The sequence below is a fragment of the Manacus candei genome, unplaced genomic scaffold (assembly GCF_025592945.1).
Source record: "Manacus candei isolate 608988 ecotype Guabito, Panama unplaced genomic scaffold, ASM2559294v1 h1tg000015l, whole genome shotgun sequence".
Taxonomy (NCBI): Eukaryota; Metazoa; Chordata; class Aves; order Passeriformes; family Pipridae; genus Manacus; species Manacus candei.
The window spans coordinates 26,242,958-26,270,562 of NW_026138063.1; the positions used below are offsets into that span (position 1 = coordinate 26,242,958).

General features: G+C 45.1%; 1 protein-coding gene and 1 pseudogene across 11 annotated transcripts in view; one reads left to right on the forward strand and one right to left on the reverse strand.

Moving 5' to 3' along the window:
* ST6GAL1 (ST6 beta-galactoside alpha-2,6-sialyltransferase 1) overlaps positions 1–5,800 on the forward strand; it is a 40,783-nt gene extending 34,983 nt beyond the window's left edge. For all 11 annotated transcript variants that reach the window (XM_051781583.1, XM_051781581.1, XM_051781592.1 and 8 more), the window contains 3 exons: positions 643–744; positions 1,967–2,141; positions 4,330–5,800. In XM_051781583.1, coding sequence (XP_051637543.1) covers positions 643–744; positions 1,967–2,141; positions 4,330–4,571 — 519 coding nt within the window. In that variant the 3' untranslated portion in view covers positions 4,572–5,800. The remainder of the gene's footprint in view (positions 1–642; positions 745–1,966; positions 2,142–4,329) is intronic.
* The window catches only part of LOC127468440 (NADH-ubiquinone oxidoreductase chain 2-like), a 194,661-nt pseudogene that overhangs the window by 43,036 nt on the left and 124,020 nt on the right, over positions 1–27,605 (reverse strand).

The window sequence follows — 27,605 nt, forward strand, 5'->3', positions numbered from 1 at the left end:
CTGCTGGGGCAGCCAGGATGCTCAAGGACTAATTGGCTGGCTCATAATTAGGTCTGTGGAGAAAATCAGGACAAATGGAAGCTGATTTCTGTGATTATGATTTATGATTACATTGTTTACAAGCTGTGCCTGTACAGATGATGGCTTTGGGTGGGAAGGACAGGAGATGAATTGTTTAATTCTGATTGTTTGCTTTGTGCTGCAGACCTGGGTTACCCTCAGGTGTACCAAACAGTTGTTGTGTCCAGGGTATAGAGAGAACTTCTCTGTTTGAAGATTGCCTTCTCATTGTTGCTCTCAGAAGATTCAAACCTCCTTTGCCTAAGTTGGACTCCCCTGCTCTGGAGAAGCATAGAGAGCTTGGTGTGAGGCTGGGTTGGACAGGGGTGCCATGGTCTCTCATCTCCTCCACTGGTGGTCTCACAGCTGAGCCCTGGCTGTTGGAGTTCCTGCTGCTCAGAAGAAACCACCCACCTGCAGGCCTTTTTTTTTTTTTTTTTTTTTTTTTTTGCACACAGTGGGGAATGCTCAGTAACCAACAGTGGCGTGGCTGTGACTGTTTTCAGGTGTCTTTTACTGCTTGGCTGCCCACTCATTCTGACAACATACTGTATATCATTGCTTTTGTTGTTGTTATTCAAGCTTGTCACTGTTGAAGAGAAGCAGTTCCTGAGGGAAGCGCTATATAACACTGGAATTTTAATTGTCTGGGATCCAGCACCTTATCATGCAGAAATTCATGAGGTAAGGCTGAGTTTTCTGTAAATAAAATCAGATTCATATACTTTGAAGTGCCTCGGTTAACCCACTTCCTGCTAACATGGGCAGTCACTCCTTTGAAGGCCGTTGTTTTTTACCTCTTTATTGTGGATGTATCTGTGTGTACTTCTGAGAACACCCCATGCATGAGTGCTCCTATGAAAACACTTGCCTGTTCCTGATCCCTGTGAAGGGCATCAGGCCAAGTGTAACCTCTACTTTCCCATGGACTAATGCCACAGGGAAGAGATCACTGGTGGCTGCAGCAGTTAGAGGATGATCTGTTCTTTCTGACAGTTACTCTAAGATTTGCTGCTGGTTGATGCTTGGATATTTCGAGCACCAGTGAGACATGAGATATGCTTGATGCATTATGAATGGATTAGGAAACCCTCTGAAGATCTTAGCAAATGTCTCCTCTCTGTGTCAGCAAGGCTGTCATGAGTGGGTGTTGCAATCCCTCTAGCACTCACTTTTGATTTTGAGTACAAAAGAGCATTATTTGATAAGTGATGAGCTTTGGAGACTCGTGGTCAAAGCAGGTAGAAGTGAACAGTCCATTCTTTACTCTTATTTAGAGCTCTATCTGTAACTGAAAGGTCTTTGCCTTCCTTTCTCTGGACTGCATTTCCTGTTTTGTCACTGATGTTTATTCCTGTGTCTAGTCTCACGGCTCCAGGTGGCATAAGGGGGTATGTACAGCATGTTTAAGAGTCAGTAAAACCAGGATGGGATATTTGTAGCGTGGGAAAAAAAAATCTCAAAATGATTTAGAAAAACCCCATAAACCATTCCTAAGTGTTTTTACTGAAAGGAGAAGATTTAGGATGCAAATCAGCTCTGCCTGGTTTGGGAGGCTGTGCTGAGAACACTTGCCTGCAGAATAGGATGCTTTGTACTGCAACACTGAGAAGGATTGGGGTCTGTAACATTTAAGGCAGAGTTCTCAATATCATCTGCTATTGGGAGGTACAGAAGGAAATTATACAAGATGCTGATCTCATTTAATGGTCCTTCACTGAGATTTGCTTTTTCCCTGCTCTGTTCACTGAGTCAAGTCACCGCAGTGACCCAAGGGTTGCAGCTCAGGGTGTGCAGGTGTAGCAGGACCTTTTACCCAGCATCAGCAGGTTCACTCATCCTTGTTTCCTGTTGGTTACAGGAAAACGGGCCAGAAATAGTCTGACTTCTTGTTTCTGTTTTGCAGTGGTACAGAAAACCAGACTACAACTTTTTTGAAAGCTATAAGGCGTATCGTAGAACACATCCAGAGCAGCCCTTCTATATCCTGAATCCAAAAATGCAGTGGCAACTCTGGGACATTCTGCAGGAGAATTCCCTGGAGCATATTCAGCCTAATCCACCGTCATCAGGAATGCTTGGTAAGATAATCACCCTCTAAACTTCTGATTCAGTTTGCAGGCAGGAACTCTCCAGGATACCTTTTTACAAAGACAACTACAAATCTATGGTGCTTATCAGAGTTGTTTTTACAGTGTTTGTCTTATGCCAAAATTTAAGCTTCCTGTCTTTAAAGTAGCAGCGCAGTTGCACTACAGTAAGTGGTTTGCAGCACTCCTCTGAAACAGCAGTTACAAACATAGCCCAGTTCCACATGGAAACAGGAGGGCAGATTGCAACATTGGGATGATCTCTAGGATTTCTAGCTTCTAGTGCCAGAGCAGTTCCCACGGGGTGTGAGAGGAAGGATATGGTTCCTGCAGGCTCAGATCTTGTCAGGCAAATAACTCTGGTTACTGCAGATGAATTCTGAGTGCTAGCCTGTTCATCCTTTATATATATAATATATATATATATATAAATGATTTCTTGAGGGGCTGGGGATGGTCAGACTAAACAGTTGCCCTGAAAAGTTCAGTGATGTTCCCCCTTATGCAGCATGCTAACTTCTTGCTTGTCAGCATGCTAAATTGTTGCGGGTCCGAAGGGAAGAGGGGACAGCACACGAGGAAGGGTGCAAGCAGACTTGTTTATTCAGGCGTGTGCCCCATTCTTAACCGTCCCGCCAGGGAAAGGAGGCAGAACATCGGGTGGGCTATCAGACAGACAAATGGGGGAGCAAATCAGAACAGGGCACAGGCAAAACGGGGAGGAGGAAGCCTGGGCATGTGCAGTTGTGCACTGTGTAGCATGAATACAGTGAAACCACATAATAACAGTAAAGTCCATATGAAAGTCCTGCCAATTGCTGTATGCTTTTCTCCATGCCTGGAACTGTTCCCATCTTGAATCTTGCTTCTCTACACTAAATTCTGTCTCTCAGCGAAGGAGCTCATTTTACATTCTGCTGTTGCAAAGGTTTTCCTACTTAGTGGAAAGCAGATCTCATGACCAGATGAATAAAAAGGAGTGAACCTCTGGGAAAGCTCACGTGTATTTGAAATCACACAAGACCTATAGTCTTGTTTGCCATGGAATGTCCAACTGCTGTGCTTCCACCCTTTGTCTGCTCCTGTCTCTGCTCCCATCACTGCTGGGGCAGAGGCACCTTTCTGTCTCTGTGTAAACAGAGTCACTTCATATTTTTGCCAGGTCCAGCAGCTATTAAATGATTGCTGGGATATGTGCAGAATAACTGTGTAACAGCATAATTGATGACTTCAGCAACAAAATTGTTAGCAGGCACCAGGCCACACCAGGCAATTTCTCTGTGGCTTAACTTGGGGCCAAGTTACCTGCTTTGTAAAGCAAATCACCTCGCCAAATTCGGGGGCATAGATGAGTTCTAGTTTCCAACTCTAGCTTCTCTGAAAGGTCTAAGTGTGATTGAAAGTTGTAATTTGAAAAAGTGGTTGAAAATGTGTTTAAAATGTGCCTTAGGTAAATGAGTGGTTTCACATATGGGTTCTTTTAATGTCTTGCAATCCGTGTTCCTCTGATCGTGCAGAGTCCTTGATATCTCAGATACTGCGTGAATTTCTGTGATGTTGTACACTGGTTGTGATTCCCTGGTATATTCTTGCACTTCGAAGAAAAGTAGCCAGCAGCTATGGCTTACGTCTGATCTGGCCGAAAAGTCTTCAGGCTGTGCCCAGTGTGATGTCCTCGAGTAGTTCCTGTGCCTGTCAGAAGACACAGGAGGGCAGCACCGCTCTGCTGCGGGGACCCTGAGGAGCAGAGGCTGCTGAGGTCTCCCTGAGCATATCCCACCACCATTCATATTCCCTGCATTCCCTGGAGGCAGGTGGGGAAAAGATGAAAATCTCATCCCTGCTTATTCAAGCAGCTAAGTGTAGTGCATGCTTGGCAGACACCCAAGTTTCCATGAAGGTCATTGAGAATGGTAGCACTCTTAAAAATTGGCCTTTTAGCAGGTCTGTCACTGTAAACAATCCGCTGTGATCACATCGATCGCACACTTCGCAAGGGAGAGCTTCAGAAGACATCCCTGATCTGACCAGATTTGTTTGCTCCCCCTCTACTCTGAATGTCCCAAAAGGAAACCCTTCCCCTTGGAGCTGGATGCTCCTTGCTGCCTGCCTGTCTTGCTCGAGTGTTTAATTGGTTCTCTGGGCTGATGTGGGCTGTCTGCCTTCCATCCTTCCCCAGGCATTGTGATCATGATGACGCTCTGTGATGAGGTGGACGTGTACGAATTCCTCCCTTCCAAGCGGCAGACGGACATTTGCCACTACTACCAGAAGTTTCACGACCACGCCTGCACCATGGGAGCTTACCACCCTCTGCTCTTCGAGAAGAACCTGGTGAAGCACATGAACCAGGGCACAGATGAGGACATCTATACTCATGGGAAAGCCACCCTACCCGGCTTCCGAAAAGTGCGTTGCTAATGGATTGGTGTTTAGTTTTCCTTGACTGTCAAAGCACTTTTTAAATCAGGGTTGTCAGATTTGTTAGGTCTAAGCACTGGTGTGTTTTGACAGCTCTTCCATGTAGCAGCGCTTGCTCTTAGGACTTTGTTGACCAGCTCTGTGAGGTGGTGTTAACTCACTGTGGTACATCCACACTATATCTGCATGAGTCACTGCAATAAATTCACTCCCAGTGGAGCCAGGCTCATGCAGTGGGTGGATACCTCTGTCTGCCTCTCAGCCCATGATGGTGTGGGGGAGGTGCAGGAGAGGCTTTCTGAGCAGAGATTGCACAAGTTGGGATCAAATGGTGACTACAGTTTGGTTTGCTTAAAAAGGGTTATGACAGCCAAAACCCTGGTCCATTGGGAAACAAGAGAAATAATTTAAAATTTGTTCCCATAGTCCTAGGAGCTCTTCAGAGCAGGACTGATCTATGGAAGTGCTGTCAAGCTGTGTACTGATAAGCTAAATTCCTTGTCCAAAATATTTCATTTTATAAATAGTTTGTAAAATTACCTTGACAACTTCCTTCTGAATTGTAAGACTTCTAAAACCACTCAGGTGACATTTTTGGCCAAGGAAGAGGGAGGCAATTCACAATTCAGTGATTCTTACAAGACTTTTAAATCTTGTTACTTTTTAAAAAATAATTTAAAATAAATTTTAGTGAACAATTACTTCTCCAGTACAGTGTTGGGCTTGGTACAGAAGAACCCTTATTTTAGAAATGTTTTGGGGAAGATGCTCCAAGGCACACATGGGAGAGCTCACTGGAAGTCAGTACCTCTTTCCAGCTGTCTGCTGCTGTACCTTTGCAATTGTTGGCAAATTACTTCCTGTCCCCAGTAACAAATACCACAGAGCTGCTTCTAGATGAGTTCCAGTCTTCTGCAAGCTACCAGAAGGAATCTCTCAGCTGCTGTGTGCTTTTCTGAGTAGGTGGGGAGCAGATTTACTACTTCCATGCTTCATGAGGTGTGAGGAGGGAGAGTGTGCTCTGCTTCTCATGCTGAAACAGGCAGAACTGAGAAGGGCAGCTTTTTCCTGCTCCAGGGGACTCCTGTGGCAGCATGATGGAAGTAGTAGCTGTGCAATCTCTTGTATGTTGGTGAGAACACCTTCCCTGTCTCCTGTACTGGTGTGTTTCATCAGGTCTGTAAAGAAAGCTTTTTCTTCTCCTGTTTTGAATAAATCCTGTGAAGTCATTGGCCTGTTTTTGCCTTGGTGAAACCGGTGTAAATATCTTTGCTCCATGACCCTGGGGATTTGCACTAGCCTTGCACCAGTGCAGGCAGAACTGGGAGGGAGCTGCTCCCCTACTCATTCCAATGAGCCCATGGCTCTTGCCCTGCTGGTGAGAGGGCCACTGCAGAGCTGTTCCTTCAGCTCAGAGCCTGGCTCTCTGCACCCCCATCTCTTGGGATGCATTGGGTCTGTCAGTGCTTAACAAATTGTATGGCATATATGTAGGGAAAAAAGTTCAGGTCCTGGCACTACTACTCAGGAGTGCTAGGGCAGGAATGCTGTGAAGGCAGTTGTGTCTTGTTAAACATTCCTTTTCCCTGTGAGAGGAGAGAGCTTATGGGGGAAAAGCCATAAGGGTTTTTTTGGGAGAGCTGCAGCAACCTCTCCCCATCACCACTGTTAGTTTCTAACAGTCCTAACTCTGGCCTTTGGATCAAGGGAGTGTCTGCCACAGCAATTTGCCTTCTTAGTATGTGTTTAGTTGAGACTTGAATACCTTTAGACTCTCTTCCTACATTGTCTCATTTGACATTTCCCACCATGTTATTTTCCCTGAGCATCCACCCTGGGGAGATCAGCCCAGCCACCCTCTTCGGCTCGGGCTGTGGAACTGATGGATAGCACGTAGCTTCTGGGAAGCCAGAACAATCTGCCCGCTGGTCACCTGGGGATCCCCAAACCACCTGCTCCTCTACAGGGCTCCTGCAAGAAGACAAAATGTCAGACAGGCTCTCCAGGGTCTCTCAGAACCCTCTGTTATTTATGGCAATAGTCTTGCACTGGGCATGGAATTTCAAATGTGGTGGTAACAGTTTTAGCTACATCCAGTGTGTGATTCACTTACAGTCTAAACACACTTTTAAGGAATTATGACAGAGCTTAAAATAAGCCAGTTTTAACCATCTTTTTTTCCCCTCTTTTTGGCTGCCTAGATCCCAATCTAATATAAATTGCAAGTGATGGCAAGTCTGGTATTTAGAAGAGCCAGGTGTAAGTTAGTGGGCAGTAACAGCTAGACTGTAACAAAAGCCTCATCCCTCCTGCAGCCTAACCACTTGCAGAGTGAACAACTCTCTCCATGTAGAAAACAGGAAGAGGGCAACACTGCCCTTTCCAGTTACCTGCTGAAGGGCTAAGAACTAGGAAAAATTCTCCGTAATTATATGAGAAGGGTGGAAAACATTTCCAGCTGGAAACTGTTTTTTCCACTTTGCCTTTTTAGAGAGCCAGGAACATGGGTGGGGAGAGGTTTTCTGGTGAGCAGAGACCAGACGAGGCAAGTGCTGCTGCCAGGGGGTCGTGGTTGGATGAGGAAATAATTGGGTGATTTAAAGCAATGAAAATATGTTACCGACAGAGGAACACTGGACTTCATTGTCTTTAAAGGAGATTTTTCATTGTCTGGGCTAACAAAGGGGCCTGTGGGTTTTTATGGTTTGCTTTCACTAAAGACAAGGGGAGAAAAGTCCCAGAAATTCAAGCTGTTCCCACCTGAGTCAACACGCCTGTCCTCACCTCCCTAAGAAGAATGGAGTGGGTGAGTGAGAACTAGATCTGACAACCAGTGTATCAAGTGATAGTTAAAAAAATACATGCTGGCACTTCCTGGAGAGAAACACAAGCTGCCCCAGCCACACATTCCTTTGGTTTTGTGCATGCACCCAACTGAAGGTGTAGGAACAGTAAGATGGCTCATTCTCTGCTCTATACTGTGAAGTCTGACACTCTTGCCCAGCACTGTAGGTGCTTGTTTTCACTTGTGAATCGTACCAGCCTGGCAGGGAAACTGCATTACTTGCTTCAGGTGATGATACAAAGCACAGTGTGGAAGCATCAGGCTTCATGCTGGAGCAGATAATTTGTGTGCATGGCCATATACATCTTAGTTCATATCCCTGTGCATTTATAGAAGAGATGAAAGTGAGGAAGATCTTGTGGAGGTGTGGATATGTTACCTGGCGTCCTGGGAAGGGGGCTGCCTGCAGTGACTGTACTCAGCAAGGGATCACCTGGAGCTCATGAGCTCCCTGGAGAATGCTGGGAGCAAGCTGGGACCCAGCTGGCTTTGTGCCTCACTCCAGGTTTCAAGAAGGAGCTACAGATCAGTACTCCCTTTCGAAGACAGAACTTTCAAGGAAGAGGACGTTCTTGCTTCTAGCTTGTCTTTAAAGTGCAGATGAAGGTAAAGTTGTAAATGTCTCTGTCTGCAAATAGCTGCTTCTCTTTTTGACCTAAACTCAGTGAGCTGTTCAGCAGTCTTGTCTTGTGAAAGGTATGGAAAATGGCTTCAACACACAGAACCATGACTGGTCATCCTGGTAACGCAATGGAGGGAGATCTGATGTCTCTTGGAATTGGTAGCACACAGCTCATGCCATGCACAACTTGTCTGCAGTTCTGGAGGTGGGTATGGAGGGCTTCTTTCAGGGGATTGTGCCAGACAGCACCCTCACAGCATCTCCACTGAGAAAGGAAGTAGCCCTTGTGGGAGCCAGCTTTGGAACCCCTCATCGTCCATCGAAGTCCTGTGAAATACTTCCCTCTGTAGGTAAGTGGCTCCTGCTGCTACTTATCCTCCAGGACACAACCCGAGGATGTTTGTGTCTCCAAGTTTTGCATGAGTTTGTATGTGCTCGCTGGCCTAAACTCAGCTTGCAACTTCATGTGTGATCCAGGGAGAATTTAATCTTAATTGCATTCTTTTGACAGGCGAGTCAAACTTGAAGCTTAGCACTCTACCATTAATTTCAGTGTACAGTGTACAATGAAGAAAACTGATTTGGGGATTTCAGCAATGAGCATTTGAAAAAAAAAAATTCCTATGTTTTGGGAAGATACAGGGATGTTTGCAAAGCAGAATGGAAGATGAACAAGGAAAATCTGACCTTGGAGATGGTTTGAAAAAGTGTATGTCTAGTGCACTTTATTCTAAATAATCCTCTGAAAGCCAGAGAAGGGCAGGAGTGGAGGGAGTGAACTGAAAGCAGTTTGGTTTGGAGTAACTTCTGGCAGGAGGGAGACCTCTTTGAGCAGAACAGACACTTCCCAGGGAGCTTGGCTTGCTGTCTCTGTGCCAGCTCTGGATGTGCTGCTGGTTTTGGAGGTCAGTGTACATGGAAAGCTGTCCTTATTGGAACAAAACCAACTTGGAATGTCTTTATTTCCATTCATGCAGTATCTTGCAGTGTTCTTCCTCTCTGGCCCTGGTATCCTTTACAAAAGCAATGGCGAGGTGCTTCCATGAGCCAACGCCAATTCAAACCTGTGACAAACCCGTCTTCAGCAGGCACTGATGGCCATTCTACACGTCAGAAAAAGTTAAAATTTTAGCATGGGGATGAGTAGTTTACAGTTTCAAGGAATTCTAAAACCTCTGTACAGGAGACCCTCAGAAGGAGGGTTCTTCTAAGAAGGTGATTAAATCAGCCAAGCTTTTGCTAATCCTGCTCCAGAATGGCTCTGCTATGTGTTATCACCTGTTCCAAGCCTCAGTAATTCACACAGAGCCCTCCACGGGTGCTTACCTTGTACTACTCCAGTGATGCTGAAATGCCTTGGGCCATTTCAGGTCTATAAACCCAACCTGTCAAAATGTGGAAAAACTGAGTTAAAGACTAAAATGAAATGCAGGGCCCTGGATGGTGAAAGCGGTACCAGCATTTGTAGCACTCGTTTCCTTTCCCGGAATAAAATAAAATATGTGTGAAAGTAGGCTGTATTTCATTAAAAGCCAGTTTTGGATACACCCAGCAGCATAAAAATAGGAAAATTGAGTTACATGCTCAGTATGTGCTTTATATATTACAAAATAACTGTAATTTATCGTGCCTGAAGTGTTACATAAACACTAATCTTAACAAGTATATGGAGGGGGAACTTCCTTGGCTTTCTCCTGCTTGGCTGAGTGATTCACACCCATTCAGAAATGCTGAATAACTGCATTACCACTTAAAACACTTCTAAAAAACAGAACCTGATCTTTAACTGAGATAAATCAATGAAATATCGTACCTTCAAGGAAGCTGTAAATCATTTTCATGAACTGAGAATCTGTTTCCCCTCTCAGTTGCCTATAGTTTTCTCAGGTATCTTCACAGACATTATCTTATTTGATTCTCTCTTGGTTTACCAAAGATATATTAAAGACCCACATTTCTTAAGAAAATATGTGTGAGGGGGCATTTGCACTTGAATTTAGGAAGGAGGCTGAGCAAACAGTTAAGGCTGGACCTCCTGTGCCTGGGACAGAGTGCAAAGCAGTTTGTTGCTGGGGGAACGGAGTTTTCTAGAGAATTTAGAAGATGATGTCTTGTACCAGCTGCTGGTTCAAGGTTATTTGTATGGGTTGTGGGAACTGGGACTGAAGCTGAAGAATTTAAAGGAAATTACAAAGAAATCTTGTTTATTTGTTAGGACTGAGATGCTCAAAGCAGTTTGGATGAGAAGCAACTCAATCTTGTTGAAGTAGGACTGTCGTGGCAGATAATTTGAGCCTGACAAGGCTAATTGTGACCAATAGTTTAGAGAAACTCTTTTCTTATTTTTAATGAGTAAAAGTTCTAATTTGCATAAATATGACTTCCGGTCTCTTTTTAGTTTTTTCCCCCACTTCTAGTTTTAGGCACTGTTTGTGTAGGAAGATCAGTGAGTGACTGGGACAACATGATAACGATTTGGCATTCTTGCCTTTGAATGGCCTGGGGTAATTGTGTGGGTAAATTGTGTATCCTGGCAGCAGGTCTGAGCTCTCTGTGTCCAGCTTGTCTCCAGCTGTGCAGGTCTTTGAACACTCTGGAGGTGCCAGGATTGTGGAGTGCTGTTTCTGCCCCATGATTTTCAGACTATTGTCGTCTTGCTCAATAAGCTTTCAAGGTTGAGCTCTGAGAGAGCTTGAGCTGACTTAGAGCTCACCTCTTAGGTGAGCTGTTGCCTCTGAGCTTCCCTGCTGAGCTCATATGGAGGTCTGAAGTGTCCCTGTGCCCTGGGGATAGACACAGTACCTCCTGGTCTGGACTCTTCTGGTCCTGCCACCGAGTGGAGGTGACACTCCCAGCTTCATCTGGGAGTGGCTGCTTTGCTTGCCATGATCTGACTGCAGATTCTGGTGAGGGGTGCCAGCAAAGAGCCGTAAAATGGGCATGTGTTCATAAACCGAGCCCACACAGTCATTGTTGGATTGGCTTCTCATTGATCCTACCCACGTCCTGCTGGGACACTGGGGTGGAGGTGACTCTATGGATGCTCCAAACAACCTGTGTTACAGCACTGCTAACCTCGGGGTTTCTCTTCTCATGAATATGGGACTCAAAAACATTCCCTTGGTGACAGAGCAATAAAACCATCTCCTCCCTGGCTGTGTCCTACAAGGAAGCAAGGAGGTCTCTCCAGATCTCAGTTCTCGATAGGTATAAAGAAAATGAGGGCAGAATAAGTGAGTGTGGGTGGGACACCTGCAGCTGGAAGCTGGGCTTTGGTGAAGCTGTGCTGCTCCAGGTTTCATACTGAAAGTTTCATCCAGCTCTGCATGCCAGTCCCTGGCCTCCTGATGCCCTCCTTCCTGTAGACAACCAAACCTGAAGGAATTCTGGTTTACTCTGTTTTAATTTCACACTTTTAGTTAATAATTAAATATAATGATGGTGCTATAATGCAGCATTGTCATATGTGGCAGAGAATGAAAAAAATAGCAAATGAGTATCCCTGGTGGCATGAGCAAACAAGGAAGTGGTATGTCAAGAAATCAACTGGTTTTGTCACTGCCATAAAATGGACAGTACAGGAAATAACTTTAAGCTCAATTAATTTTCAGTTCTCTTAAATAGCTATTAATATTAAAACAAAGCTTGTGTTTCCCCCTGGTAGTCCCCTTCCTGTCTGACCCCTGTCACTTCGAGTGTGTCAATGGCCACACAGGAACCTGGGGATGCCTGCACCATGGAGGAGCTGTGTTTCAACCCACTACACCTTCCCCCACCCTCGAAGGTCTCTGGAGAGTTGGAAAGGGGCAGTGAAGGTTGTGTCTTTCTTTATGAAACCTGTGTTTATGCAGTGCTCTAGTCTCATCACCAATCCATCCAATCCTGGGAGCAGATGGTTTCTGTAAAGCTGTGTTCTGTAGCTTCAGCGTTACATGGATGCTTTATTCACTAATCTTCCAATGTAAGCATCTTTGGAAAAGCTGATACACAGATTAATAGCAGCTGAGCCAATCCCGTTACCTGAAGTCTCTGTTTTTCCAAAGCGTAATTTGCCAGCACACCCCTCTGCAAGCTGAGGCCTTAAATTCCCCCCTGTGCCCAGCTATAACTGTGAGGGGAATTCACAGGGGAATTACTCGAAGAAAAATAAATAAATGAATACAAAAAAGTTCAGCCTTGTGGTTTGCTGAAGCAGATGAAGCTGAGGTCGTAATGCAGCTAGAAGGTCATTAAAGGGTGAGGTGATGGGTGCAGCTGTAAATCGATTTTCAAGTATTAAGGAAGAGGAACCAGTGATGAAAAGTGCGTATATGTGGGAGCTGTGCACCACACCGCTTTCAGCATAAGGAAACTAGAAGGGCAGATTTTTTTATCTCTGTTACAAACCATACAGGGGTGGATACAGCTGTCAGTATTTTGTTACAAAAACCCTGTACTGCAAAGCCATCCCTCTCCATGAGCTTAATCCCTCCAAACTCCCCAAAGCCCTTGGGTACAGGTGAGTGTCTAGCTTGAGGTTGTGATGAAGTTGCACTTCAAAGCTCTTCTATGGATCAGCAAATGCCAGAAACACTTTATATTTTTCTTCCAAGGAGGGCTGAGCCTGCAGTGACTGCTCAGTACAAGGCTGAGAATTGCAGTGCTTGGGAAAGCAGGAAGAGTGGGTGATATCACTCTGACTGGTGCCCAGGACTCTCAGGAGCTGTTAGGAATTTGCATGCTCAAAATGCCCTTTGGAGAGTCCCCCTCATCACTTGCTTAACTGCCTTCCAGTTAAAAATGTATTATATATTTATTTGCTAATGTACCTATTGCTTTGATTCATGAAGATAGTGATCTGGCAGAACTGAGGATGGTTTTTCCAAAGCTCTTAAAAACAGCTCTTCCTATAAAGTCAGAAGGTGATTATTCCACCATGAGCAACACTTGGCATTTGTTCATTGGTCAAACAGTAACAAAAGCTTAATGATCATCTGGAAAAGTAACCAGAAAATGGCATGTTCGGTGAGAGTGGGAAGAGCTGTGAAATCAGTTTCAGGAAATTTTTTATAACAAGCAAAACAAAAGCCCCAAACCCGTCTTATCAGCTGTATATCTAATAGGCAAAGTACTTGACATGCACCTTCATAGCTTGGCACTGAGTCCCACTTGGCAGGCAGGAACGTCCTGAGTCAAGGTGATTTTGCTGCAGTATTAATATTTTAAGGTCCTTTACTCAAGCAAATACACAGGCACTCATAAGAAATCCTGTAGTGCTATGGAAACTTTCCATTTGTAAACCTGAACAGGTCCTTGCCTGGAGCAGAAACTGGAGAATCAATCTCCCCTTGTGTGATTGATGTGAGGAGGCTGCAGGAAGGGATTTTGTGCTGATATGCAGTGTTGCTTCTCACTTCAGTGAGAATTAATGAATTATGCTGCTCAGTGGGATTTTAAGAAGTTGGTTTTGTGCTCTTGGGAATTCCTGGCTTTTACTGCCATATGAGAAAGGTATGTGTGTGTGTGTGTGTATATGTACAGGCATAAGGGGAAGAAACAAAAAGCTACAGAGCAAAGCAGTGGTATTTTAAGCAAGAATAGCAGCGAGGGGCATCCCTGGCTTGGGAAAATTGGAAGTGGGAAAAATGGAATGTGTCCCTGCCAGTGGCAAGGGGGTTGAAAGTAGATAATCTTTATTGTCCCTTCCAACCCAAACCATTCTACAATTCTGTGATACCTTTTGGGGTCTGAAGGGTTTTGCTGTTGTATGTGCTTCCTGCAGTGCAGGTTTTCCCATAGTAGTGCAATATGTGGCCAGATTGCACTTCTGTATTACACTTGTGACACTTGCTGCTCTGATGCTTGCTGATAGCCTAATTTTGAAGCCTGGGAAAGGTCATTGATCTGCCTTGGTAACAGATCACTGCCAATGTGCCACATGCAGGCCCACGAGCTGGAGGGCTGCCATGGGCTGAGATTCTCTGTATTTTATGGCAGTCTTTTGTCAATGCACAACACATTCCACTTTTGCTGTGTCTAGCTTCTTTTTCTCCTGTTTTGGGAGAGGATGGAATTCTTCAAGTACTTTTCTACAGTATTCAGTACTTCTAACAGTGCAGCAAAATCCATTATGAGGACGAAGCTCAGGCTGGAATTTGAGTAGTGGAAATATTTGCACATGCTTCAGAATGTGAGCAGGTGTAATCAGTGGGGATCTTCACACAAGCTAAAGGCCATCTGTAAATGAAAATTAGTTTCTTTCATTCAACTGCTATTTAATGAATATTGCCTCCCTTGATTGAGTTCCCAAGGTCAGTGCTTCTGATGCATTCAGATTATTGTAGATTGGCCAGTGCCTTCCCTGCCACTCTTTGGCTGCTGAGTTTTGTAGTATTTGAAGTAATTAAAGCCACTAGTGTAGTCTAAAACCAGCTTTCTAATGCCTGTTACCACAGCTGCTGCTCAGTTTCTCTCTCAAGATTTGTTATCTGATACTTTCAGGTTTCTGGGTGGAAGAAAAGAACTCCAAAAAAAAAATGCCTAAATGCGATAAAACCAGAGCCTTTTCCCGAAGTGCAAATAGATACTTCCCACAGACAAACAAAAATAGTATTTAAAAATACATATTTAAATTAAAACAGCCTTTAGGATGTGTTGTAAAAACTTGCACAGTTTCAACTTTCTTATTACAAAGCTAAGGGATTGAGCATTTAAAAATGAGAGTCACTTGAGCTGTTCGAGAAAAATCCTGGAGCCTGGTGGTTTGCTCTTGTGAAGTAATTTAGCATCTCCTCAGAACAGCAGCTGTATGTGTTTGGGGAGTGTCCTGTCCCCAGTTCACAGGTTTCAGTTAAAACACTGAGATACTTGTGCCCCTGAATACCTTGATGTATGTGGAGTCAACTGAGGAGTGGGAATGCACTGTGGATGAGCTGGACCATGGGTTCCTCCATGTTTTCCTGGGGGCTTCCACAGGAGAAGGGAGTGCAGCTGGGAAGGTGCTGTCCCTGGGCCCCCCCATCCCCTTCTCCCCTCGAGGCAGAGAGATAGGGCAGTGGTTCCAGATGCCAGCAGGTTCTCAGGGCAGGGGAGTTCCCTTTTCCTTGCTTTGAGCATATGGGAGATACTCTGTTGTACAGGGTCGGGAGTCTCATGTTCCTGTTTATTTTTAATAAATTAGGAAGAAAAATGCCATTTTATGTCGACTATTTCAATATGTGCACGTCACTTTTCCCTTCTTGCAAGTTTTTTTTTCTAATTATAATTTTCTTGAAGCCAAAGTTATTAACATTTATCCTCTCAGGGCCGAAAGTTTCTGTTCAGCTCTGAGTCACTCTTCCAATTACACATTAATTTACCCAACTTATTAATTTATCCAGAGCAGCTATGGGAAATGCACCAGTCTCAGACTGAAACTTGCTGAAGGAAAGAAGGAACATGTCTTTGGTGTATATTTGGGGTTCAGCTTCCTGAGAGATGTATTGAAACACTCTGAATGTTTGGGGAGACAATCCAGGGAAGTTTGATGACTGATTTATTCCAAGGAGCTTTACAGTGTGCAAATGGGACAAACACCCAGGTGCAGGGGAGCTCCCCAGGGCTGTGGTGCCCACATGTGTTCTCCCCCTCACCTCCCCTCCCGGCTCCTAGGGCACCAGCTTTTAAATTGGCCTCAGCTTTCTCCCTGCTAACCTGTTCAGGAGAGGATGTGCATTGCCAAAGGCATCTAGTGCTCCAGTTTGCAGAACAACCACAAACTTGCAAAAGAAGTGCCTGGTTATCTGGGTGGCTTGCAATCACTCTTCCCTGGTTTTGGAAAAAAAAAATGCATATACTTGGCTGTTTATGTTATTCAAAATAGAGAAAGCTGTTGAAAGTATTCCTCAAAGATATAGGTGGGAAAAATGGCTAAAACGCTTTTATCTGTTTTGACCACAATGAAATCTGCAGTGTCTGTATCTCAGACCTTGAGCTGACTGCTATGAATCCCTGTTGGAGTAACAGAGCCAGTTGTCCTGAAGAAGCCTGTGGGAAAATCATATGCCTGAAGCATGGGAAATGGCATTTGCTTTGGGATTGTCTGCCAAGGCAGAGAACTCTCATGAGTTGGTAAGTTGATATCTGATGTGCAGATTTCCTCTGTTCCCCTTCTCTTAATTACTTTATTCTTATCTGAAAGTGATTTCAGAGAAGTACAGCTAAAATAAACATCCCTTCTCTTTTCTTGGAAATGCAGCTAGAAAAGTCTATGAACTTCCAGGTTAATGAGCAACTTTCTGATGTAGCGTGGGGGTAAATCTCTCCTCTACTTTTGTGTCAGATGGAAAGTTTAGGAGATGGAGGCATTTCCTGCTGGGAGGGGCTCAGAAATTTGTGCAGTGACGAGCAGCCCTGATGCTCCTATCTGCATCAGGCAGTTGTGTGCAGCACAGTGCTGTGGTATGGGGTCTCAGCCAGTGACGGAGTGAGGGGCAAGTGCCCCTCTTGGGGAGCAGGGAGTCACTGATGTCTCTCAGCTGGGTCCTGACACCAAATCAGAAGCCAGGGCTTCTGGTTTCATTAGTAGTTACAGACTCAGCTGTAGATACTTTGGCACTGAAAACCTGTCTTATTAATGTTATTCTCCTTGATTTACTAGTGAGTCATTTTTTGTTTTTTAATGGAAAGTGGTGGGGGTTTTTAGGCAAATGATATTAAAAACGTAGAAATAAGATTGAGTGAAGCTCTTACTGTTGCTAATCAATCTTCCTTTGTTCCATAAACATATTTTTGTTCTATTATCATCATCATTTTGGATTGAAGGGAGCCTTTTTTTTATTTATTTATAAGTCAGTTATCTTGGCTTTTTCTTTTCTGTCTTCTTCTCCCTGATTTGTATTTCACTTGTAAGATAGCCCTTTTGAGATGAGAACCCTGACTGATGTTGGGGGTTTTGCCCCCATCACTCTGATGTGACTAGAGAGTACCTTCTGTTCCCTGTATCCAAGGGGTCACTTGGACCTTGGTACCTCATGTTTACAAATGAGTTGGGCATCTTGTTTGAGTCCAAGTACAGTGCTGGTGGTGTTGGTGCTACGGCAGGGTCTGCTGGAAATGCAGACCCCCAGGGGATGGAAGGGCTCTGTGGGGAGTGAATGTGGAGAGGTTACTGTTGGTCTTCCACAGAAAAAGCTTGTGAAACTTTCTGCCAAGATATTTGAGATGTCAGTGTCGTTCATGCTAATTTTAAACTTTAGGAAGTTCTCATTGGGCTGTTTATAGGCTGGTTGCCTCTACAAAGGCCCAGAGGGACTTTTTCTGTAGAGCAAGCCTGAGAACTTCACTCAGGCAGACTGACCAGGAACTCAAGTCTTCATTTTTTATATTCAGATGTACAGCTCGCTAAACAGGGTGAATCCTGCAGACTTAATGCAGCCTCTGAACGCAGACTGACCACACTGATGTTGAGGGAACTACTAAAAAGCTTTCAAGTGAAGGCTTGTACCTGCATGTATGTGTGTGGGGCTGGGGTCAAAGATACAGAGAGTCTCCAGTACCCCAAAATCTGTACCTTTTGAAAACAAGGCTACGGGGTTATTTCCTCTTCTGCAGCTGGCATGCTCCTAAAAAGTTAGGAGGAGGCCACATACATCCTCACAGACCAAGGACAACTTATTTTGGGGAAGTCAGTTTTCACACCTGACTGACTCTATACACAGTCGTTTCCTCCCTGGTTCCTGCTATGCTAAAAAACTTGCAGCCTGACTGGATTCATGGTTTTTGGAGCTCTTCTGCTTGGTAGTGCACAAGAAGAGGTTTCATACTGGGAGCAAACACCTCTGCAGTTGTGAGAATAAGCAGCAATGAGCAGAAATCATCATCGTCATCATCATCATCATGGCTGGGCTTCGTGAACGAAGATTAGGGAAAGGTCTCTACCCACGTTTGTCACAAGCGCACTGGTGGCTAAAAAGGCCAATACGAGACAGGCATGTCTGGTTGCAAAAGGTACAGCAGAAAGACTCCTTAGGTGGTAAATTCTGCAAGGTACGATTCTTTCTGCGTTGTCTTTTCTCCTCAAGAGTGATCCTGCGTGCGTTCTCAAAGGCATCAGCAGCGTTATAGATGGTGTGTCTCCAGACCTCCGACTGGAGGCCAGAGTAGACCAGTGATGAAGATCAATATGGCTGAGGCTGAGATGTTGTTTCAGGCAGTCCTTGTATCTTTTCTTCGGGGCTCCTCTCATGCGGCAGCTGGTGGCAAGTTCACCATAAAGCAGGATCTTAGGGAGGTGGTGGTCCTTCACCCTTGAGACGTGCCCTGCCCAGTGCAGCTGTGTTCTCAGCAACATGGCCTCAATGCTTGTGATTGCTGCTTGTTCTAGAACAGATGTATTGGTCACATAATCTGACCAGTGGATGTTTAGGATTGTATGAAGGCAGTGCTGATGGAAGCGTTCCAGGAGACGCAGGTGGTGGCCGTAGATGACCCATGATTCAGATCCATATGAAAGAGTAGACAGCACTGTGGCTTTGTAAACACTGATCTTTGTACTTTTCTTCAGGTATTTGTTTTGCTAAACTCTTTTATGAAGCTTTCTGTAGGCACTGTATGCCTTTGCTAACCTGTTGTCTCTCTCTCCATCAATCTTACCATCTGAGGAGATGAGGCCACCCAGGTAATTAAACTGCGGGACTGATTTAAGCTCTGATTCGCCAGTTTGTGATATGGCGATGATGGAAGACTTCCTGAGGTGCAGGTTGATAGAGAACTTCAGTCTTCTTTAAGCTGACTTCCCAAAGAGCTCAGCAGCGTCTGCGAAGCAGGATGTTAAACGCTGCAGAGCTGCTTCTGTGTGGGGCCACAAGGGTGGCATCATCAGCATAAAGCAGCTCCTGGACAAGATGATTTAAGGTCTTGGTGTGGGCCTTCAGTCGCCTTAAGTTAAATAGGCTTCCATCAGTACAGTATCGAATGTAGATACCGTCCTGATCCTCGAGGTCTGCCATGGCCCTTTGGAGCATCCTGCTGAAAAAGACTGTGAATAGGGTTGGTGCAAGAACGCAGCCTTGTTTCACACCACTGGTTATTAGAAAGGGCTCACAAAGTGCATTGCCATATCTGACCTGGCCATGCTGATCCTCATGGAGTGAGATGATCATTTTAAGGAACTTGGGGGGACAACCTAAACGTTCCAAAATCTGCCACAGACCTTTTCTGCTCACAGTATCGAAAGCCTTGGTGAGGTCAACAAAGGTTACATAGAGACCTTTGTTCTGGTCCCTACACTTCTCTTGCAGTTGTCTGAGAACAAATACCATGTCTGTGGTACTCCTGTTGGCTCTGAAACCACATTGGCTTTCATGTAGAATTCCTTCTGCTAAAGCGGGTATTAGTTTGTTCAAGAGTATTCTGGCCAGGATTTTGCCAGCAATGGAGAGCAGAGTAATACAACAGTAATTTAAGCAGTCTGATTTAATTCCTTTCTTCTTATACAAAGTGATGATGACTGCGTCATGAAGGTCCAATGGTAGTTCACCTAGTTCCCAACAGCGCACCACAAGCTCGTGATATTTAGCATGGAGTGCAAGGCCCCCATGTTTCCAGACTTCAGGAGGAATTCCATCAACCCCAGCTGCCTTGACAGTTTTCACCTTCTGTATGGCCTTAAGAGTTTCTCCTAAAGCGGGGGCAGTATCCAATTCATACTTCACCAGTTGTTGTGTGATGGACTGAATAGCTGAGTCTTGGACTACGCGGCTGGTACTGAAAAGAGACCATCGATTCAGAATAGAGGTTTTATCTGTCAGAAGCATTTGACCATCTGCACTGAGTAGAGGGCTTTGGACCTGGTATGTAGGCCCATATGCTGTTTTCAGGGCCTCATAGAATCCTCTGTGATCACCCGTATCTGTGCATAATTGAGTTTTCTCAGCTAGATTGATCCACCACTTGTTCTGGATGTCACGGAGTTTCTGCTGGAGCTTGCTGCATGCAAGACAAAAGGCTGTTTTTCTTGTGTGACAGGATGGCAGTGCAAGGTGTGCTTGTGGGCGGTTCTCTTCTTCCTCAACAATTCCTGGATCTCTTGATTGTTTTCATCAAACCAGTCCTTGTTCTTCTTGAAGGAGAACCCTAAGGATTCTTCAGAGGATTGCAGGATGCTGTTTTTAATATGGTGCCAAAGTGTTTCAGGAGAGGCATCTGTAGAATCTATGGAATGGTTTTCGAGCCTAGTTTGAATATTTGCCTGGAATCTGTCTCTCACTGTGGCTGATTGGAGATTGTTAATTTGGAGTCTTCTCCTTGGGATACTGCCCCTTTTAGGTTTGAATTTGAGATTGAAGTTGAGTTTACAGCGCACAAGCCGATGGTCTGTTTGGCATTCTGCACTGGGCATCACGCGGGTATGGTGGACATTGTGGACATCTCTCCGTTGCACCAAGACATAATCAATGAGGTGCCAATGCTTAGATCTGGGATGCATCCAGGTTGTCTTCAGACTATTTTTCTGCTGAAAGATAGTATTAGTGATGGGGAGCCATTGCTCTGCACAGAATTCTAGCAGAAGTCGACAATTATCGTTGCAGTTTCCAACACCATGCTTGCCTAATATTCCTTTCCAGGCTTCAAAATTCTTTCCTACTCTGGCATTGAAATCACCAAGAATAATGATCTTATCATCTGCAGGCACCTTTTGGGTAAGGCGGCGCAGGTTGGTGTAGAATTTTTCTTTTTCAGCAGGGTCAGCTTGGAGAGTTGGGGCATACATACTAAAGAGGACAACGTATTGCTTGTTGTGTAGTGAAAGGTGTAGGGAGATAATGCGGTCAGAATGACCTGTTGGCAGATTTTTGAGTTTAGGAACGATAGAGTTTTTAATCATGAAGCCAGCTCTTGAGAGATGCCTTTTGGTTCTGGACTTACCTGACCAAAAGAGTGTATAACCGGCACCATGTTCTCTAAGGCTGCCTTCCTCATTGAGGTGAACTTCACTGAGAGCAGCTATGTCAATGTTGAGACATGATAGTTCGTGGGCAATTGGGGCAGAGCAATGCTCAGAATGTCCACTATCTGCAGAATCAAACATGGTTCTGTTGTTCCAGCATGCTAGAGTTAATTTGGGTACACCTTTGGAGGCAGGTGAATGCCTTTGTCTGTTGATCTTTGTGCGACCGCATTGGAAGAAGATGCCCGTTGGCCGCGGTTAACCAACCAGGTGAAGGAAGAGACGAGCTGTGGTTAGGTCATCTTTTCTAGGCCCCTCTCTGAGTGGAGCAAGCAGTGCTGCCCTTGAAAAGGCTGCTTGGTTGTTCAGGGTGCTGCCCAAAGAGACTGTCATCTCCAGTCAGTCTCTAATGACCAATACCCTGAACCGCCTGCATGCAGGGTTGGGTCTGCGGCTCCCAGTGCATCTTTCACCTGCCATTTCGACCCTTGCCCATCGTTACAGGGCTTTGTGAATGTGGGTAAGGCCTTCGAGCCTGCGCAGTGGATTTTTTAGGTGAGAGGCAGTATGCGCAGAACTGAACCCACCCTTTAATCCTAAGGTTCATCTGCCAGGGCCAAGCAAACTTGGATGGTGACAGCAAGGTCCTCAGGATGTAGGTTTAATTAGAGTGACCTTCTCTTAGATGGATGGCCTTACAGGGCTAAGCAAGCTCCATCTGCCGGGGTTTGGGATTAGAGTTGTCCATTTCCTAGGATGACTGCCAGAAGGCTAACGAGCTCATCCTGCCCAAGGATATATTGTATCTGACCCTGCAGTTTTGACCTGTCTGGCATGGGCAACCCTACCATCGCCAGCATAGCTCGCAACCGCATAGGGGTACACAGGCTTCTTTCCCATTAAAACGGTTAGGGCAAGCCTTTCACTCCTTACTTTTCTGCCACTCATCTATATTCAATCCCAGGGAAATACTCAGGAACATCCCTTTATCCTGACTACCCTTTCAGGACGCAACAAATGTATCCAGAACATACCGAACCTGGACAGTAACCACAGGTGAGCCGAAACCAAACCGTTCCTGCCCCAGTACCCACCTGGGGCTTGAGTACCTCTCATGGCCATAGCCTGGCCGAGACCCCCAACCCCCCAGAAGAACCCGTTATCCACCCTGACCTTATCCTCCCCCCACCGTGTTACCTCATATCTTCCCACGCACCGCTTACCTGCGACACTTCATGCAGGGCTGTCCTGCCTGCCCTCCCGCCAGTCCGAGGACCACCATGGCCTGCCCAACACCCCGCACAGTTCCAGGGGCGGGCAGAAATAAGGACAAAGAAACAAATAGTCTTCTCCATAGAAGGCCTTGTGCAGGAATGCCTCAAATTACCAACTGTATTTGGGTTACGTAGATGTGCAGGATAAGATCTTCTCCCTTCTTGTTTCCTCAAATTCCAATTTGATGTGAATGAATTACCAAGCCCAGGCAGATCATGAAAGCAAAGGCAGGTAATTGGTCATATAATGCTTGTATAAATCTATTTACAGTTCTTGTGATGAAATAGGGTTGTGTGCACTTTGACTTTAATCCTCTTATTTTCCATCTTTCTTTTAATAGATACTGAAATTCTTGCTCCATTGTTCACCCACTTTGAGCTGTGTAAAGAGTGTCAGCTGATAATTTAGAGCAAGTGGAATAAGATCCTCTGTATTCATTCCTCCTGTGTCTCCTTTGAAAGGATGTTTTTCTTCTTGGATCACAGCAGCTACTGCTAGAAGTATTTGTAGCTGGCACTTACTGCATTTTTACTAGATTTAGTTGATAAGGGTGACACTTGCATGAACCCTCATCAGTGGAATTTTTTTCAACATCTTTGCCTTCAAAAGCACTCCAGGCTTTTAAATCTCATCCGTGGGAGGTATTTTGCAAGGCTTTGATTTATTTGATGAAAACATGTCTATGATGTGTGATGCTGGCTGCTGTGGGACTGAGAGCAATGAGGAATCTTGCCTTTTAGCAGCATCAAATGTGACATGGCAAAAGTGCTGCTATTAGGATGTAGCTCTGCGCATCCTGTGAGCTCGTTAAGATCTTTGGCTTTGTTTTCATCCTTGGCTACAGCTGTGGCTTGGAGCGCTGCGGGCCTGCAGCTGGACCATGCTGTCTTGTACAGAGGCCATTAACAAATCTGTGGTGGTGCCTCATAAACACTCTGGGGTATCTCCAGGGGCTGGGAGGCTCCTCCCACCCTGTGGCAGTGTCAGGATGTCTGATGCAGCTGTGGGGTGGGGGTATGTGGTACTCAAGCCAGGGCAGAGGTGTGGGGGCAAAAGCTTGCCCTACTCAGCCCAGCCCTCTCTACTCACAGCAGTCCTGCTTCCAGGCACCTTGTTGGCACAGCCCTGCCTCTGTTGAGTAACAAAACCAAATAAATACAATGGGAAGCATGGGAAAGGGCTGGCAAGAGCAGACATCCATGATGGATATGTGCCCTTTGACATGTGCTGCATCTTGCAGATTAAAAAGTAGATGTTCAGGGCCAGATCCTGGCATTAGCAGGGCAGGGACTGACTCTGCTGACAGCCCAGTGTTTGCCCTTTGGAGGACTTTTGGCTGTGTGAGGATATGGAAAGTTGATCTGAATTAACTTTTCTAAAGCAGATTGCTTAAATTGGTTGAACACTCTCCTGTGGACTTGGATTTCAAATAGCCTTGCTTGACTGTAATTTATTTTGACTTAATTACATCTGAAAGTGAAATAAAGACCCTAACTCAGAATCAAAGCAACTTAATGCAGATCAACCCATTCACTTTAAATCCACATCCCTTAGCTAACTCCAGTCGATTTCCCTGTGTCCCTGTGTGGGCAGGTCCTAAGGCCCCGATGCCCTCTAACATGGCACTTCTCTCCCAAGCAGCTTTTAAGTAAAGGACTTTCATAACCTAAAACTGCATTGATATTACTTTTTCTCCTGCTGGAAACAGCCTTCCTCCCTTCTGAGGAATATACATTGTATGTTACAATTAACGCCATCACTGTAATTACAAACTGCCTACAAGACACCCTCTGCTTCACTTGTAATTGGAAAGGCTCTCAGTGACAAATTTCACCAGCAGTCCCAACACTGCTGCTAAAATGTTTCTTTTATGTTTAAATCACAACTGATAACTTATACTTTACACAAGAAGTGGGGTTCGCACGTCTGAGCATGTCCTCCCAGCTTTCTGGTAAAGTGCTTAAAACTAGTAATGTATTTTAAAGGCATATCACGTGCAAGTACTGTGGATAGAGAAAGAGCATTTGATGCTGCCTCCTCTCTGCTGCTAAGAAGACCTAATAAAATGCTTTCTGCAAGGAAAGTTGTGGGGGAAAAAAAAAAAAAAGGTGCTGTGTAAAAGTTGACCTTGGACTGCAAGTCCAGCTGGCCCTAAAAGCAGGACTTGCTGGTGTTCAGATGTCTTGGGGCTGCCTCATATATTCTCTATGCTCTGGTTGCCAAAACAGAAAATGCTGCAGAACACTTTATGGGCTGGTTAAAGGGCTGGTGTCATCCTGCTGTAATTTGTCCATCTGCTATCAAACTTATAGTTTGATAGGAAAACCCAATAAATTTTAAAAAATTTTCAAGGGACTGGGTGTTATTTCAGCTGTCAGCTGTGTGACCTAAGAGTGATGCTTTTTGGGGACAATATTCTCTAAGGTCTGGAGGAGAAAATAGCCATCTAGCCCACGCAGAAGACAAAATCCGTCACTATAGCAACTGCAGTGAATGTTAATCATCATAAATTTAGTTCTCCCCTGGCACTTGCTATATAAAAATAATGTGTATGTCAGCTTCCTACCTTTCTGGGTGCTGCCATGTCTACAAGCCTGGCTTGCTGCTTATTGCCCAAAACTCTGCAGGATAACTCAAGAATGAGTGCTGGCTGTCCCCTCTCTCATGTGGCCACTATAACCAAATTTCCTTGAGAGTTACCTCTCTGCATCTCCTGCAGGTCATCCTCCTTCTCCTACAGGACTTGTGCTTGTTCTGCTTCTAATCTGGGACTTAGGTCTTCTAAAGCTAAGCTGGTATTTATGTTTAATTCAAAGTGAGGGAGAGGGTGACAGAACCGATTTGCTTAAAATTAAGTTTCAGGCCATGGTGCCTGAAGCAAGCCCTCTCACAGTGGTGAGGAAACTCCCATTGACTGAAGAGACTTTTGCTCAGGCACCGTATTTCTTCCTGAAATGGGGCCAACACAATCCAGATATGAAAGAAGAGAGTATTAAAGCTCTTTCTCTAATAAGTACAAGGTGGTCTGTGCCTTAGGGGGTGCCATCTGATGTGTCCCAAGGGTCAGTGCAAGGCTCCCTCATGGGCCTCTGTGAACATGGTGCTGTAAACCCTGCTGTAATTATCCGTTATTGCTCCTGCTTGATGCTAAGAAGGGAGATCCCTAAAGGAAATGGAGCTACTTGGAAGTGTTTAATATTAATTTCCTTTCTTGAATCAGTTTTGCTTGACTCAACCCAATTCTTGGATTTGCATCTGAAAACTAGGCAAAGTCTCTCTTGGGATATCTCAGGGGTTTACTAGGGATTGGTTCTGCATGCAATGAAATGCCTACATTCAAAGCTAGATAGCTTTTCCTTATCACAAAAAAAATAAAGTTTGAAAAACGGCGTAACCACTTTTTTCAGATGTTGAAGATGTTGAAGAGCAGGTAAGGGAAGGCTTGACTGCTTGCATAACACCCCACGATACTGCTGGTTACACTGCTACAGTTCTTTGTTTAGAAAAAAATCCAGGTAAATAGTTATGAAATGATCGTCTTGTTTAATGGAAAACATTACAGACAGCAGATCTACTTACTGAAATGAAATGAAATTATGAACTGCTTATAAATATCAGAAAGCATAGGGCTGTACACTCATTGAAAAAAATGGGAGCTGTACCTCTGTAACCAGTTATTAAAATCATTAGAAATGCGTCTCCCCAAATTAAGGTACAAAGAGACCAAATCCCAAAGTCAATAGCATGGGTTTTATTTAATGGTAAATGTGAGACAGAGAGATAGAAGGAAATAAGGGAAAGGAGCAAGTGGGGGTAGAAGAAAGAAAGTAACAGAGAGAGATTAAAATAGAAAAAAGTATCACCACTCCGTGTAACCCGGGTGGCATCCCATTGGTCTGGCTCTTCTGGTCTTCTTGGTGGTGAGGGTTTCCCAAAAAACATAGAGTCCAATGGATTAATACATGTTCAGGAGATGCCCGGTACCTCCCTTTTGGGTGGGAAACTTGGCAGTCTCTTGCAACAGATTTGTTGCCTCACTTGGATCACCTTCAGCCTTCTGGTGATGGGAGGCCTCAGGAATGGATTAGGGGGGGCTCTCTGGGGGTCTTTCGTGGTTTATGAGCCCTTCTCAGCTGCCTCTCACATGAATGTCCTGTGTTTACCTGGTCTTCTCAGGGGTGGGGAGGAGGGGCAGGGGGTTATTTATTTAGTTTGGTGTGGAGAGATTTCACCATCACACGCCCGAAACCCTTCTCCCCCACCACCCCCTGAGCCCACCTAGGGCTGGTTCTTAACACAGATACATTCTTCTTTCCTTGACCTTGTTTACTTCTCCTCAGACTTGAGATGATTAGACGATAGTCTTGTCTCAAGCCCCCAGCCACAGTCCAAACTCCAGTTGGGAGGCACTGGGAGACGGGGGTGCCTCAGTGACCACAGGCTGTTGTTTCTTGCACTTTGACAAAAAGTCTTTCTATGATTTTGACAATGTTTAAGATATTACTGACATTTCAGTGCATCACAACCTCCTTTTCAAGGGAAAGAATATTCCCCCTCACTTTGGAGGTGTTAATTGGAATCTGGTTTTGGTTCATTGGTTGATTTTGTGTCCGTTTGCTTGTGGTTTTTAGGGGGAGGTAGGGTTGGTTGTAGTTTTTATTGGATTTTTTTTGGTGTTTTTTATAAAATTGATATCACCTCGGTCATATTTTCCAGTAAATTGTCCAAGGATCCCAAATGCAACTATTGGCAGTGTAAGTGAAGCACAGTCACTGTCTCTCTGGTGCCATGTATCGGACATCATGTGAGGGCTGTGATTTAGCTGTGTGTGAACACTTTGACATAACCCAGAGTGCTGGGCAGCCCTTCAGGGGGACCTTGACAGGCTGGAGAGAGGGGCAGAGAACAACTGTGTGAAATTCAACAAAGGCAAGTGCGCAGTCCTGCCCCTGGCGGAGAATAACACCTGGCACCAGCACAGGCTGGGGGTGACCCACTGGAGAGCAGCTGTGTGAGGAGCTGGGGGTCCTGGTGGACAACAAGCTGTCCATGAGCCAGCAGTGCCCAGGGGGACAAGAAGGACAAAGGGGTCCTGGGGTGCATTTGGAAGAGCATTGCCAGCAGGTCAGGGAGGTGATCCTGCCCCTCTGCCCAGCCCTGTGAGGCACATCTGGAGTGCTGTGCCCTGTTCTGGGTTCCTCAGGACAAGAGATATGGAGCTCCTGGAGCAGATCTAGAGGAGGGTGACAAAGATGATGAAGGTACTGGAGCATCTCTGTGACAAGGTGTCATGGTTTGAGATAGCCCCAAAATCCAATCCCCTAGCTCCATTCCCCCCTCCCACATCTCAACCTAATGTGAGATGGGTTTTTCCAGACAAAACAC